The sequence below is a fragment of the Somniosus microcephalus genome, chromosome 21 (genome assembly GCF_052327205.1).
Source record: "Somniosus microcephalus isolate GS21.2 chromosome 21, FLI_Smic_1.0, whole genome shotgun sequence".
NCBI classification, from domain to species: Eukaryota; Metazoa; Chordata; class Chondrichthyes; order Squaliformes; family Somniosidae; genus Somniosus; species Somniosus microcephalus.
In genome coordinates this window covers 51,822,988-51,837,581 of record NC_141007.1, presented here as the reverse complement: position 1 = coordinate 51,837,581, position 14,594 = coordinate 51,822,988, and the positions used below count along the sequence as shown (strand labels likewise).

Genomic DNA, 14,594 nt, shown 5'->3' with positions numbered 1-14,594 from the left:
CCAGGTTTGTGTTGCAGAAACCATGTGGTGTAAAAACCATTTTCTCCATACCTTTAAAATGCTTCACAATATATAATTTACTAAGCAGCTTTTATCCTTAGAAATAAGCTTGTGAAGGCAATATTTTTCTTAATTTTTCAAAAACCTAGGAGAGTTACTGAAATCAGATTGAACGTTTGATCAGTCTTCCCCGAGTAATGAGATTTGTTCCTCAGAAGCTGCCTTCTGATGGTCAGCACACTGTTTGATGTTAACTGCACTGAGAATAAGACCAAAATATATTAAGTGTTAACTTTAGTGAGATTGATTTTCATCTTTATTTTCTATTTCAGGGAATAACACAAAGCCTGGCACACTGGCTCATGAGGAAATCATGAGCCTAGACAATGGACGGTTCCCAGCACTGGAACTCAACAATAGACGACTTTCAGTGAAGAATTCCTTCTGTAGAAAGAATGGCATCTACAACAGGTAGCCACCATAGCTCGCGATTATAAAAAAAAAATAAGTTATTAAACGTCACCTGCTGAGTATAACTTTTTGATGGTTGTCTGAAGTAAGATTCAGGGACTGGTTTAAAACTAGGGTTGCCATCATTTGCCAAGTCCAAACTAAACAGAGAATGAGGCTGGTGGGAAGTGGAGGGGGCAGGCACTGCTACAGATTTTTTTTTTAAATTGCATGTATTAAGGAAAATTACTTCAATCATTATGTGGGCTCAATACTTAACAGTAGCTGGTACACTTATTTATTTGCAGTTTCTCTCTTCTTTGTGTTGCGAGATTTCCAGACTCCTGCATGTTTGCCTGCTTTTGGATTAGATGTAGTGCTTATGCCTCCTTATTATTGCTCTTTATTTGTATTATATTTTGTATCCCGTTTTTGTATTAGTTTATTTAGAGCCACTGCCATGCTTCCCAGTTATAGTGTAAAATTATTTTTTGACTCTTTGTTTATATTGTTTTGCTGGACTGTCTTGCTATTTATGACTGATTAATAGTTGTATTGTATTATATTTTGTATTTATTATTAGTTTTGACTCTATTTCTTATATTTATTTGAAGGTAATGTCTATTATGTTTTATATTTACCTGGGAGCTGCCTCGCCTCCTGTCCCAGATCTAATGATATCTGACTGTTAGACGAATTCCCTCTGCCTCCAAGGCTAGATCCCAGCAGTAGACCAGCACTAGCTGCATGTTCTAGACCTTGCACAAATGAGCCTGTTCTGAGTTGTGGCTGGTCTGTGCCTTGCATTACCTTTCTCTCTGAGGTGGTACTACAGCTGCTCAAGCATCGCCCATGAGTTGCACTCCACTTCATCAAAACCCACTGGCTGTGCAACCCCCAAATTTCACAATTGACTTCTGGGACCGCTGCTCCTCGCCTTGCTGGTGGCTCTGGATTTAATTTCAGGCTTGGACCATTCTGCAGACATGAGAACTTTTCAAATCAGTCCAGTTTTGACATTTTACTGTAAATCCTGGAACACCAATGGAAGAAAATCTGTTAAAATCTGGACAAACTAACAGAAGTGCAGATTTTTGTCCATGGTTTACATTAAACTAATTTAAAACTGGGCTGTTGGATCAAAAACTAGACAGATGGCAACCCTAGTTAAATAAATGTAATAATAAAAATCTGCATTCCAGTTCCTTCTGGTGCTGGTTCTATCTACAAGACACAGGAATCTGAATCAACAAGAAAAAACACTGTGAGAAGTTGAAATAAAATCTGCTTGCTGGTGGATTATGTTGTGCAAAATATTCTAGTTATACTTCCCACAATTATAAAGTCTGGTAGTCTTCAAGTGTGAATTTGCAGTGATGAATTAACATGTCCACCAAAAGATCACCTGGCTCCTGCCCCCATTTTCCATTCCATCTGTCCTTCAAATGGTTTTCATGAAATCTACTTAAGACTTGGCTCTCTTTCTGTGGCTCCAAAATGGAGTATATATTCTTGAAGTGTTATGTATGTGCATACAGAATGCACAGCCTGTTTGGTGCATGGACTTGACATTTTTTTAATGCAGTTTTGCATTAGGCCATATAGATTAGGAAGGTTCCTGGCTCAATTTCCATCCCAGTTAGCTGATCTCAGCTTAAGCAGTATTGGGATCCAACAATTGGCCTGAGTGCCCCTGGGTTAAGGAAAGAAAAATCAGTTAGATTTTACAACTCCAGATTGCCATTCAGTAACTCCTGGTGGATAGGATATTTATATTGAGGCCATGTGAGACAGGATTGGAGTCAGTTGTTATGGCCTTCGCTGTTGAATAGCCTGCTGATGAGCACTGTTCAGGTTCACACAGAAACTTGGGAAGACGCTGGAGTGGAGTCATATCTCAACAAGAGTTCATACCTTCAGGAGAGGAGGAAGAAAACTGGTAGAAAATAACTTTCTTGGTGCTCCCTTTTAAACTCATGACAAGGGGACCAAACCTCAAATGTGTGCCATGAAAACGACTTGAAAGGCACCTGGCATGAGAGCAGGAGTACAGGCCATGGTGTTTTGTTGATACCACCATCTTTTCCTCAGCTCTGTTGGTGAAGCAAGCCTGCTGTAGAAATAGTGATTCAAGTAGCAGGCGGGAGATGCTTCGAATCCCATTGCTGCTTTTAAACGCACCTGTGTAGCACAAACCTGGTACAAGTTCACTTAAAATAAATGAAAGCCTGTACACTGCTCAAACTTTCTTGGTGAATAAAAGGTCCAGAATAAACAAAATGGGAGACTGTGATTCATTTTATTCATAAATAGATTAGGAAACATTCCTGTCACTTCTGGTATCCTGATTTAAATCCAATCCAGGGAGCTCTACCTTAAAAAAATATATATCTTTTTGACTCATAAGCAGTTGAGATGAAATTGGTGATATTACAATCTCATTTTTTCAGGTTGATTTCCAAATGTTAATTAAATTAAATATCATTACAACAGCTTGCATTTATATAGTGCCTTTAACATGAAACAAATATCTCAAAGTGCTTCACAGAGGCATAAGAATAAAATGAATTTTGAGCCAAAGAAGATGATATTGGGAAGGGTAGCCAAAAGTTTGGTTGATGAAGTGGGTTTTAAACAGGGTCTTAAAAGAGATGTAGGTGACGAGGTTTAGGGAGGAAATTCCAAAGCCTCAGGCCCAGGTGACTGAAGGCATGGCTGCCAGTGGTGGGGTGAAAGGAGGAGAAGTTTTACAAAAGGCCAGAGCTCGAGGAATGGAGAGTTCGTGGGTGGGGGTGGGTGGGTTGTAAGGGTGCAGGAGGTTACAGAAATGGGGTGAAAGGCAAGGCTACGAATGGATTTCAACATAGATGAGAATTTTAAATTTGAGACGTTGGGGGACCAGGAGCCAATATAGGTCGCTGAGGACAGGGGTGATGGGTGAGCAGGACTTGGTCTGTGATAGGACACAGGCAGAACATTTTGGATGATCTAATGTTTAGAGGGTGGAGGCTGTCCAAGGGAACATTGGAATAGTCAACTCTGGAGGTAACAAAGCCATGGATGAGTGTTTCAGTAGCAGATGGGGTAAGGCAGTAGCAGAATTGGATAGTTACGGAGGTGGAGGTTAGTGGTCTTTATGATGAAAATATATTGGTTCAGAAACGCAGTTCAGAGTCGAACAGGGCACCAAGGTTGCCAAATATCTTGATCAGTCTGTGTCAGTGGCCAGGGAGGTGGAATGGAATCAGTGGCAGGGGCGAAAGACAACTGCTTTGGTCTTCCTAATGTTAGATCGACCTGTGGGCTTTTCTGGACTTGAGATTTTCTGTGTTTCTGTGAGAAAAATCCAATTGGTCCATCAGAGCCAGTGTATGATTATTAGTTCTTTCCTGTTGCATCCTGTTGCTATGGCCCCTCATACACCTATATACTCATGAATCTCTTGTGCCACTGCTCATAGTAAGTCAAAGTTGTTAGATCCGTGGTTCAGTGGATAAATAATTACACGGATGCTGTACATAAACAAACAACAGGTCTTTACTGGAGGAGGGTCATCTCCAGACTGGGGTACAGAGGCATGCGCACAGCTTATATACCGGTGTGGTTACTGCCGGTACTACAGTATACAGGAGCTGTAAAAAGTAGTTCTGACTTAAAGCACATACACTACAATTCCTCCCTTTTTAGATTAATAATACCCCCTTAATATTCAAATAACAATTACATTTTTACATGTACATTTAATAACAAAAGTCCATTTATAGATTCAGTCTTTGGGGCGGCTTCCTGACCCTTTCGGGATAGCGCCTTTCTGGAGGTTCTTGTTCTTGGTGCAGAGGCGATTCTGACCCCTTTTCATCGGGTAGTTCATCGGGTTCCACTGCTACTGGGTCTGAAGTAGATGCTACCGGTATGTCGGGTTCATCCCCAGGTACTCGAGACATGGGGTTGACGCCTTCCTGTGACGCTAAGATCTGATCGACGTGGTGTCTCACAATGTTCTCCCCGACATCCACTGTGTACATTAATGGCCCCTGCCTTGTACATATCGTTCCGGGTTGCCACTTCTCTGTTCGATAGTCACGGGCCAAGACTGGTTGCCCTACATTGAAGCTCCTTGTCGGCTTCTCGTTGATGTGCTGGAATTGTTTGTCCTCAACATTTCTTCACACATTTGGTCTGAGCAAGTCCAGACGAGATCTCAACCTTCGGTTAAAGAACATCATGGCCGGGGTCTGGTTGGTAACTGCATGTGTCGCGTTTCGGTAGGCTAATAAGAAATTGTCCATCTTATGCTGTAGTGGAATTTCCTCGTCGCACATGGCCTTTATCGCCTTCTTAAAGGTTTGTACGAACCTCTCAGCCAGTCCATTGGTGGCTGGATGATACGGGGCGAATGTGTAATGCCTTACCCCATTCCTTTTCATGAATTTTTGGAACTCGTCGGACACAAACTGTGGTCCATTATCAGAGCAGATCTGCTCTGGCAAACCGTTTCTGGCAAATATGGTCCGTAGGACTGCAATCGTTTTCTCTGTAGTGGTTAAAGACATCTTTATCACCTCAGGCCACTTTGAATGAGCATCCACTGCTATTAAGAACATTGAGTCCATGAATGGACCGGCGAAATCAATGTGCACCCGTTGCCACGGAGAGGAGGGCCACTCCCATGGGTGTAGAGGGGCATGTGGTGGTGCATTTTGGACCTTCTGGCATCCTAAGCAGCTCTTAGTTAGGTCTTCGATTTGTTGATCGATTCCTGGCCACCACACATAAGCCCTAGCAAGGCTTTTCATTTTCACTCCCCCCAGATGACCTTCATGTAGCTCCTTTAGCACTCTCTCCCTTAACTTGGGTGGAATCACCACTCTGGATCCACACATCACTGTCCCCTGGCATACTGACAGCTGTTCTCTTCTGGATGAGAATGCTGGCAACAGTGAGTCGCCATGTGTTGGCCATCCCCTCACCGTCAATTCATATACCCGTGACAGCGTCGGACCATTGCGGGTCTCCTTCTCTGTATCCGCGTTTGTTACCGGCAATCGTTCAATTATCGACGAATAAAATATCTCGATAGGGTCCACTGCTGGTGCTTCCTCCACCGTAGGCAGTGGCAGGCGCGATAGCCCATCAGCGTTCCCATGCTGTTTCGTGCCTTTATATTCTATTTCATATTGATTCACCCCTAGAAACAGGGACCATCTTTGTAACCGCTGTGCAGTCATTACTGGCACGCCCTTCTTAGGATTAAAGATGGAGACAAGTGGTTGGTGGTCAGTCAGCAAGGTGAACTTCTGCCCATGCAGATAATGGTTGAATTTTTTTTACTCCCCATACTAGGCTGAGGGCCTCCCTGTCAATCTGGGCGTAGTTGCGCTCGGCTGAGGTTAGTGACCGAGACGCAAAGGCTACTGGCCTCTCCAACCCGTCTGGGAATTTGTGCGACAGCACCGCTCCAATGCCGTAGGGTGATGCATCACATGCCAAACGAATTGGTAGTGCTGGGTTGAAATGGGCCAACACCTCTTTTGATGTGATCAATTCTTTACACTTCTGGAAAGCTCGTCTACGTTCGTCATCCCACTTCCATGGTACCCCTGTTTGCAGTAGGGTGTTCAGCGGGTGTAGTACCGTAGACAAATTTGGTAAGAACTTGTGGTAATATTTTACCAGCCCGAGGAACGACCTCAGTTGTGACACATTTTCCGGTGCTGGAGCCTTGACTACTGCCTCAATCTTGTCAGGGGACTTATGTAACCCCTCTTCATCGATGACGTGGCCGCAATACGAGATCTGTTTCTGGAAAAACTCACACTTGTGGCGATTAGCTCGTAGCCCATATTCCTTTAATCTGGCGAGCACCTTCTCCAAGTTAGCAAGGTGATCACCGTCATTTTCGCCCGTGACCAAGATGTCGTCCAAATAACACTGGGTCCCTGGAATCCCTTGCAGGACCTGATCCATCGCCCTTTGCCAGATAGCCGGAGCCGAGGCTACTCCAAACACCAGCCGGTTGTATTGATAGAGACCTTTATGGGTGTTGATCGTAAGGTAATGTTTCGAAGCTTCTTCTACCTCCATTTGCAAGTACGCCTGGGCTAGATCAATTTTGGTGAAGCATTTACCACCAGATAGCGAGGCGAAAATATCCTCAATTCGTGGAAGCGGATATTGCATTGTGTGAAGGACTGGGTTCACTGTCACCTTAAAATCCCCACAGATGCGGACCTTCTTTGGTTCCCCAGGCGTATTACTCAATGACCTCTTCATTACAGGGACGATGGGTGTAGCCCACTCGCTCCAGTCCACTTTGGACAGTACTCCTGAATGTTCCAACCCTTCCAGCTCGGCTTCAACCGCTGGTCTGATCGCATAAGGCACTGGTCTGGCCTTCAGAAACTTCGGGCTTGCATTATCCTCTATTTTAATTGTTGCTGTTATTCCTTTTAGTGTTCCTAGTCCCTCCTGGAACACTTCTTTTGCGTTAGTTAGCATTTTTGACAGTCGTCCAGGTGTGACGTCGTCATCCTTTTTGGCCTCAACCTTCAGTGCCTGTATGGAATGCCAATCTAAATGTATCTTCCGGATCCATTCACGTCCTAGCAGTGGTGGTCCTCCATCTGGCAATACATATATATCCATTTTAGGTATTTCCTGGCCTTGATATGTCACTTTCACCCTTATTTTTCCTTTGGGGTAGACTTTTTGCCCCGTATATGTCTTCAAGACAATCTCTGTAGCTTTCAAGGGTATGTGTGAAAATAGCCGCTTGTAGTCTCTTTGATTTATGACTGTTAGAGCTGACCCTGTGTCCAATTCCATTTCCACTTGGACGCCGTCTATCTTGAGTGTAACCCAGATAGTCTGGTGATCCTCTAATTCGGTTACATTATGTAGTTTCAGACAACCCAGCTCCTTGCTTCTGGAGTCTGTGTCACTTTTCTGTTCATCTGAACCACTGTCCATCACCTGGTATACCTTTTTGTACTTCTCCTGTGGAGATTTCTTACTGTTGGTTTTCTTCCCAGACCTGTAGACTCTTGCTATGTGTCCTGCTTTCCCACACTGTCTGCACACTTGGTCCTTGAACCAACAATCTTTCTGGTCATGTGTTGTTCTGCCGCAGCGATAGCACTTCCCTGTTCCATAGGTCATTTCATTGGTGCCGTATTCTTGCGGTCTCCGTTGTATCTCTGCAGCGCTCCTTGCGGCTGCTTCGTGTGATACTGCCATATTGAAAGCTTTGTCCAGCGTAAAGTCCTTTTCTGATAGAAGCCGTTTCTGGGTTCCTTCACTTTGTAGCCCACACACAAACTTGTCCCTTAACGTGCCTACTGGTCCCGCTCCAAACTGGCAGTATTTCGATAGCTTGCGCAGTTCTGTTAGGTACTCAGCATTGCTTTCGTCTTTGTGTTGGTTCCTTTTATGGAACTTAAATCGTTCTGCTATCAGCAGCGGTGTGGGGCTTAAGTGGTCCTGTAGGATTTCTACTATGCTTCCAAAATCCTTGTTTACCGGCTTCTCTGGGGTTATTAGATTTCGCAGTAAACCATAAGATTTTGTACCCATGGAATTTAACAGAACCAGTGCTTTATTAGCATCTGGCACTTCATTCGCCCTGCAGTACACCTCAATACATTCCACATATGTCGCCCAATCTTCGACTTCATTGTCGAACGTAGAGATACTGCCACTCTTCGGCATCCTTGGTTGTGCGTTAACTATCCCCAATGGCGCCTCCTGTGCTTCCCCTTCTTCTCCGCTGGCACAAAATGGCATCTCCCGCGGTTTCCTTCCTTCCCGCGCTCGCCCATCTTCTCCGCTGCGGCTTCGCAAAATGGTGTCTCCCGCGCTCTTCCTTCTTCTCCGCGGCTCAATGGCGCCTCCCGCGCTCTCCCTGCTTCTCCGCGGCTCAATGGCGCCTCCCGCGCTCTCCCTGCTTCTCCGCGGCTCAATGGCGCCTCCCGCGCTCTCCCTGCTTCTCCGCGGCTCAATGGCGTCTCCCCTTGCTTCGCCCCGCGGACCCTGATCAGCCCGTGATCCCTGGCTGTGCTCTGCGCGTTCTTCTCTTGATATTTGTCGACGCCGCTCAGTCTGGAACCCGGCTGTTTCTTACCCTCTCTCTCTCCGGTTTGCAGTATTTTTCCTCGACGCCGCTCGGTGATCAATCCCCGGCTGCGCCCTGCTCTCTTCACCCTCTTTCTTACCCCATCGACGCTGCCTGGCTCTCTCTCTCTGCCGTCGGTCGGCTCCAGCCGCCGCTGCTCGGGAAGGGTCTGCTCTGGACCTGTCGTCGGTCTCTTACTGCTCGTTGTGGCTGGGGAACCAAGCCCGGCACTCCAAAGCCTCCCCAGCGAAGTTGGATCTCTGCCTGACTGCTGGGCGGTTGCTCGCGGTCGACGCCCGTGTTCCTGGACTCGACTTTTTTTTTATGTTGCAGGTAGATTCGCATCAACACTCATCGCCACTGTTAGATCCGTGGTTCAGTGGATAAATAATTACACGGATGCTGTACATAAACAAACAACAGGTCTTTACTGGAGGAGGGTCATCTCTAGACTGGGGTACAGAGGCATGCGCACAGCTTATATACCGGTGTGGTTACTGCCGGTACTATAGTATACAGGAGCTGTAAAAAGTAGTTCTGACTTAAAGCACATACACTACAGAAGTAATGGAGCATAATACCTTGTAACAATCATTGTGTATTCTGTTACAAAAATGCAAGTGTGCGTCTCTTTAACGCTATAAGGTGTAATTGCTCTTCATTCTTGAAATCAATTAAAAGCTGGTCTCAGTTAAAGGATAGGTCTTGTGGAGGTCAGACTGACTTGCACACTCTTTAAAGTGTAATTGGTAATATCAGTCATAGATTACAGACCTATTGGGCTGAATTTTGACAGAGGCAGGCTACGTAGGCGGTGGGGGGGGGCGGTGGGGGGGGGGGGCGGGGCACGGAGTTTCTGTTGGGAAATCTGGAAGGTGGACTTTCTTTCAGAAAATTGGGAAATTTTCCAAGTGCCCCAAGAGTGGTTCCCTACCACCCTGGGAGGAGCTCTCTCTAATCTCCCTCTGCCCTGACAGTTGGACTATCAAATTCCGCCCCCCCCCCCCCCCCGCCCCGCCGAGAGTTGAGCTCTCTGATCTCCCTGCCACTCCCCGAGAGCTGCCCTCTCCGGTCACCCACCGCCTCAAGAAATCGAAGGTTGTCAATTATTTATAATCTCAAACAAAAGTAGAAGGTGCTTAAAACGCGCTGCAAGTCAGGCAGCATCTGTAATCCGGGAAGGTTGGCAACCCTGCCACACACACAGGCACTGGGAGCTGCAGGGTGGGAAATTAGATGCTATTTCACTTTCCACTTCAATGAAAATGACAGGGGGAAAAATGTCCAGCAGTGGTTTCCAACCACTTTAGTCCTAAAATGATCTGATAATTCCCTCACAGGTAGCTACAGACTTAGGAAAAGTTGCAGCAAAAGTGTGGGGAGGCAAATGGGAAAAGGAACTGATTGGAATAACAAAGTTACAACAAGTAGCTGCAGTGAAAATACAAACAGCTGTTGCTGCCTACAGTGCTCACAAACTCCAGTGCAGCTGAACCGGCTAATGGATACCCACCCCTGCTCCGTGCCTATTGGCCTCCATGCCTGTCCATCAAAGCTCTGTCTCATTGGTGCACTGGCGCTCCGCATCAACTCTACATCCTATTTTCCCCCACATTGTTGGCAGCATTATATTCAATTCCGGGAGCTATATCTTCAATTCTGGGAAACTCCTGGACACTCTGGGAAACTCCAGGACAAACTGGAAGGGTTGGCAACCTTAGAACTGACTAAAAAAAAGTCCTTCCTTCGAATCCTCAACTTCGCATTTAGAATGGTTCATCCTGATCCAACAAATCTAAAATGTACAGGGTTGTGATGACAAAATCTAAATACACCTTACTCACATGGTGAGACAGTTAGTAAGTGCACAGTATGGAACTGTGTCATACAGTCCAGGAAGGTCACAGGTTTGTTCCTTGATGTGTGCTGAGTTAGTCAATCTCACCAGGGGTGTCAATAGGGGTTTACAGTTGACCTTGGCTCCCCTGGGTTACAGAGGGAAAATCAGCCAATGTTCCTGCCCTTAATAAAGTGACCCCTGGTACAAAGTGTCAGATATGGTTTAGCTATGATACCACTCCCCACCCCCCTCCTCCACCACAGTCAGATAGCCTGACAACACTCCCTGCCTAGTGCAGAAAGAGTTGCGACTTGGGCAAGGTTTCTGGAGGTTGGCCGATGTCCATGGAATCAGAGCCTTGTATGCATCAATGCCTTTGGTGGGAGCAGAGAGAAATGGTTTATAAAAAAAAGCTTGTGAGCGAAGATTCATTCTACAGCACAGACATCCTTTGCCTTGATTAATACAGACATTCACTCATTTTTGAGCCTAAATCTGGAATTAATGAGCATTTCTAACATCTTTCAAATCAGCTTGAGCACAAAACATTATTTGTCTTTGAGTGAAGAGACAGCATGAATGCTGTAAAGTTAAACTTTGACAATGTGATAAGAATTGTTTATGCTGCCACGGAAGGCTTTAACATTTAAATATGAAGCAACAGTGAAGGTCATGTAAAGTAGCAGGGAATGAAACCAGTAAATGCTGGAAACCCTCAGCAGCTTCGGCAGCAGCCGTGGCGAGATAAACAGAGCTAACGTTTCAGTTCTGAGAACAGGTCATCGACCTGAAACATTAACTCTGTTTCTCTCTCCACAGATGCTGCCTGACCTGCTGAGCGTTTCCAGCATTGTCTGTTTTTATTTCAGATTTCCAGCATCCGCAGTATTTAGCATTTGTTTTAGAGTAGCAGGGAGCCTGATGTGAATATAGACTGAAAGAGACTGCAGCAAATCAATAAGTGTGCAATTCTGTTTATTTCCAAAATGTTCAGAGTTAAGCAATGTCCTATTGCTATAATTCATATATATCTTTGGGAAATCCTTTGTGAAGATGTTAGATGACTAAATGTGTATATATTTAAAATTCTGGAGTCAAGTATGAAACAAATCATTTAAGAACTTTTTTATTCTCTTTCCAACTTTCTCCCTTCACTTTCCCCCCACCCCCTTCTAAAAACATTGACACCCATGCTGGGGTACAGTGCCAAGGTAATTGGGCACCCTCCAATACTCTCTCAAAATGGCTATTACATAGTATTTACAGCACAGAAACAGGCCATTCGGCCCAATAGATCCATGGCAGTGTTTATGCTCCACACGAGCCTCCACCCACGCTTCTTCATCTAACCCCATCAACATATCCTTCTGTTCCTTTGTCCCTCATGTGTTTATCTAGCTTCCCCTTAAATGCATCTATGCTAGTTGCCACAGCTTCTCTTTGTGGTAGCGAGTTACACATTCTAACCACTCCCTGGGTAAAGTTTCTCCTGAATTCCTGATTGGATTTATTAGTGACTATCTTATACTTATGACCCCTAGTTCTGATCTCGCCCACAAGTGGAAATATCTTCTCTCCGTCTACCCTATTAAACCCATTCATAATAAAGACCTCTATCAGGTCACCCCTCAGTCTTCTCTTTTCTAGCAAATAACCTCTCAGTTCTGGTATCATTCTAGTAAATATTTTTTTGCACCTTCACCAATGCCTCTGTCCTTTTTATAATATGGAGACCAGAACTGTTCACAGTACTCCAAGTGTGGACTAACCAAGGTTCTATACTCACGTAAATCTAGACCGTCAGTGTTGGCAAGCTATTTGACCATCACAACTGAGCCTGATTATGTCCTGCTCAATGACCATAGGTGTACACTTCCAGTAGAGAGTCACTGGATAGATCAGGCAGATTTTCTCTTCTCTAATAGTGATGCCCTCAACGCCAATCCGACTGAAATCTGCTACCAGCACAGACCAGGAATTAATCCTAGAACACTATAAGCGTGTTTTCACCTAAGTGAAAGTTTAAAAATACCAGGATTATTTGATTGCCACTTAAACATTTTTTTAAATGAATTTCCTACATTCTTCTGAAACCTACCCAAGTAGACAATTTTCTAAAATAAGCCTAGACAGTGAATATCGGCAAGATGTTCAAGAAGAGGGATAACATGCAAGTCTGATCCTGTCCTCCCCGATGTTCACGCATACGTTTTTCCCCTTGTAAGCGTACGGGTGCTTAGGCTAACTTTGGTTCTAACTGCTATCCCAGCTAAGATCAGCACTGACCAGGACTGAGTCTGGAACCATTTTTTAAATTCATTTATGGGATGTGGGCATCGCTGGCAAGGCCAGCATTTATTACCCATCCCTAATTGCCCTTGAGGTGCTGGTGAGCCGCCTTCTTGAATCGCTGCAGTCCGTGTGGTGAAGGTACTCCTACAGTGCAGTTAGGTAGGGAGTTCCAGGATTTTGACCCAGCGACGATGAAGGATCGGTGATATACTTCTAAGTCAGGATGGTGTGTGACTTGGAGGGGAACTTGGAGGTGGTGGTGTTCCCATGCGCCTGCTGCCCTTGTCCTTCCAGGTGGAAGAGGTCACGGGTTTGGGAGGTGCTGCCAAAGAAGCCTTGGCGAGTTGCTGCAGTGCATCTTGTAGATGGTACACACTGCAGCCACGGTACGCCGGTGGTGTAGGGAGTGAATGTTTAAGGTGGTGGATGGGGTACCAATCAAGCGGGCTGCTTTGTCCTGGAAGGTGTCGAGCTTCTTGAGTGTTGTTGGAGCTGCACTCATCCAGGCAAGTGGAGATTATTCCATCACACTCCTTACTTGTGCCTTGTAGATGGTGGAAAGGCTTTGGGTAGTCAGGAGGTGAGACACTCACCGCAGAATACCTAGCCTCTGACCTGCTCTTGTTATGACAGTATTTATGTAGCTGAGCCAGTTAAGATTTTTGTCAATGGTGACCCCCAGGATGTTGATGGTGGGGGATTTGGCGATGGTAATACCGTTGAATGTCAAGGGATGGTGGTTAGACTCTCGCATGTTGGAGATAGTCATTGCCTGGCACTTCTGTGGCGCGAATGTTACCTGCCACTTATCAGCCCAAGCCTGAACATCGTCCAGGCCTTGTTGCATGCGGGCATGGACTACTTCATTATCTGAGGAGATGTGAATGGTACTGAACACTGTGCAGTCATCAGCGAACATCCCCATTTCTGACCTTATGTTGGAGGAAAGGTCATTGATGAAGCAGCTGAAGATGGTTGAGCCTAGGACACTGCCCTGAGGAACCCCTGCAGCGATGTCCTGGGGCTGTGATGATTGACCTTCAACCACCACAACCATCTTCCTTTGTGCTAGGTATGACTCCAGCCAGTGGAGAGTTTCCCCCTCGATTCCCATTGACTTCAATTTTACTAGGACTCCTTGATGCCACACTCAGTCAAATGCTGCCTTGATGTTAAGGGCAGTCACTCTCACCTCACCTCTGGAATTCAGCTCCTTTTTCCATGTTTGAACCAAGGCTGTAATGAAGTCGAGAGCCAAGTGGTCTTGGCGGAACCCAAACTGGGCATCAGTGAGCAGGTTATTGGTGAGTAAGTGTCGCTTGATTGCACTGTCGATGTCATCCTCCATCACTTTACTGATGATTGAGAGTAGACTGATGGGGCGGTGATTGGCCGGGTTGGATTTGTCCTGCTTTTTGTGGCCAGGACACACCTGGACAGTTTTCCGCATTGTCAGATAGATGCCAGTGTTGTAGCTGTACTGGAACAGCTTGGCTAGAGGCGTGGCTAGCTCTGGAGCACAAGTCTTCAGCACGATAGCCGGAATGTTGTTGGGGCCGATAGCCTTTGCTGTATCCAGTGCGCTCAGCCGTTTCTTGATATCACGTGGAGTGAATCGAATTGGCTGAAGACTGGCTTCTGTGATGGTGGGGACCTCAGGGGGAGGCTGATATGGATCATCCACTCGGCACTTCTGGCTGAAGATGGTTGCAAATGCTTCAGCCTTGTCTTTTGCACTCACGTGCTGGGCTCCACCATCATTGAGGATGGGGATATTCATGGACCTCCTCCTCCCGTTAGTTGTTTAATGGTCCACCATCATTCACGACTGGATGTGGAAAGACTGCAGAGCTTTGATCTGATCTGTTGATTGTGGGATCGCTTATCGCTGTCTATAGCATG

At 45.7% G+C, this 14,594-nt stretch overlaps 1 protein-coding gene across 7 annotated transcripts in view; it reads left to right on the top strand.

The window, feature by feature from the left end:
• sdk2b (sidekick cell adhesion molecule 2b) overlaps positions 1 to 14,594 on the top strand; it is a 1,061,066-nt gene that overhangs the window by 947,800 nt on the left and 98,672 nt on the right. For all 7 annotated transcript variants that reach the window (XM_085963616.1, XM_085963614.1, XM_085963610.1 and 4 more), the window contains one exon: positions 333 to 471. In XM_085963616.1, coding sequence (XP_085819742.1) covers positions 333 to 471 — 139 coding nt within the window. The remainder of the gene's footprint in view (positions 1 to 332; positions 472 to 14,594) is intronic.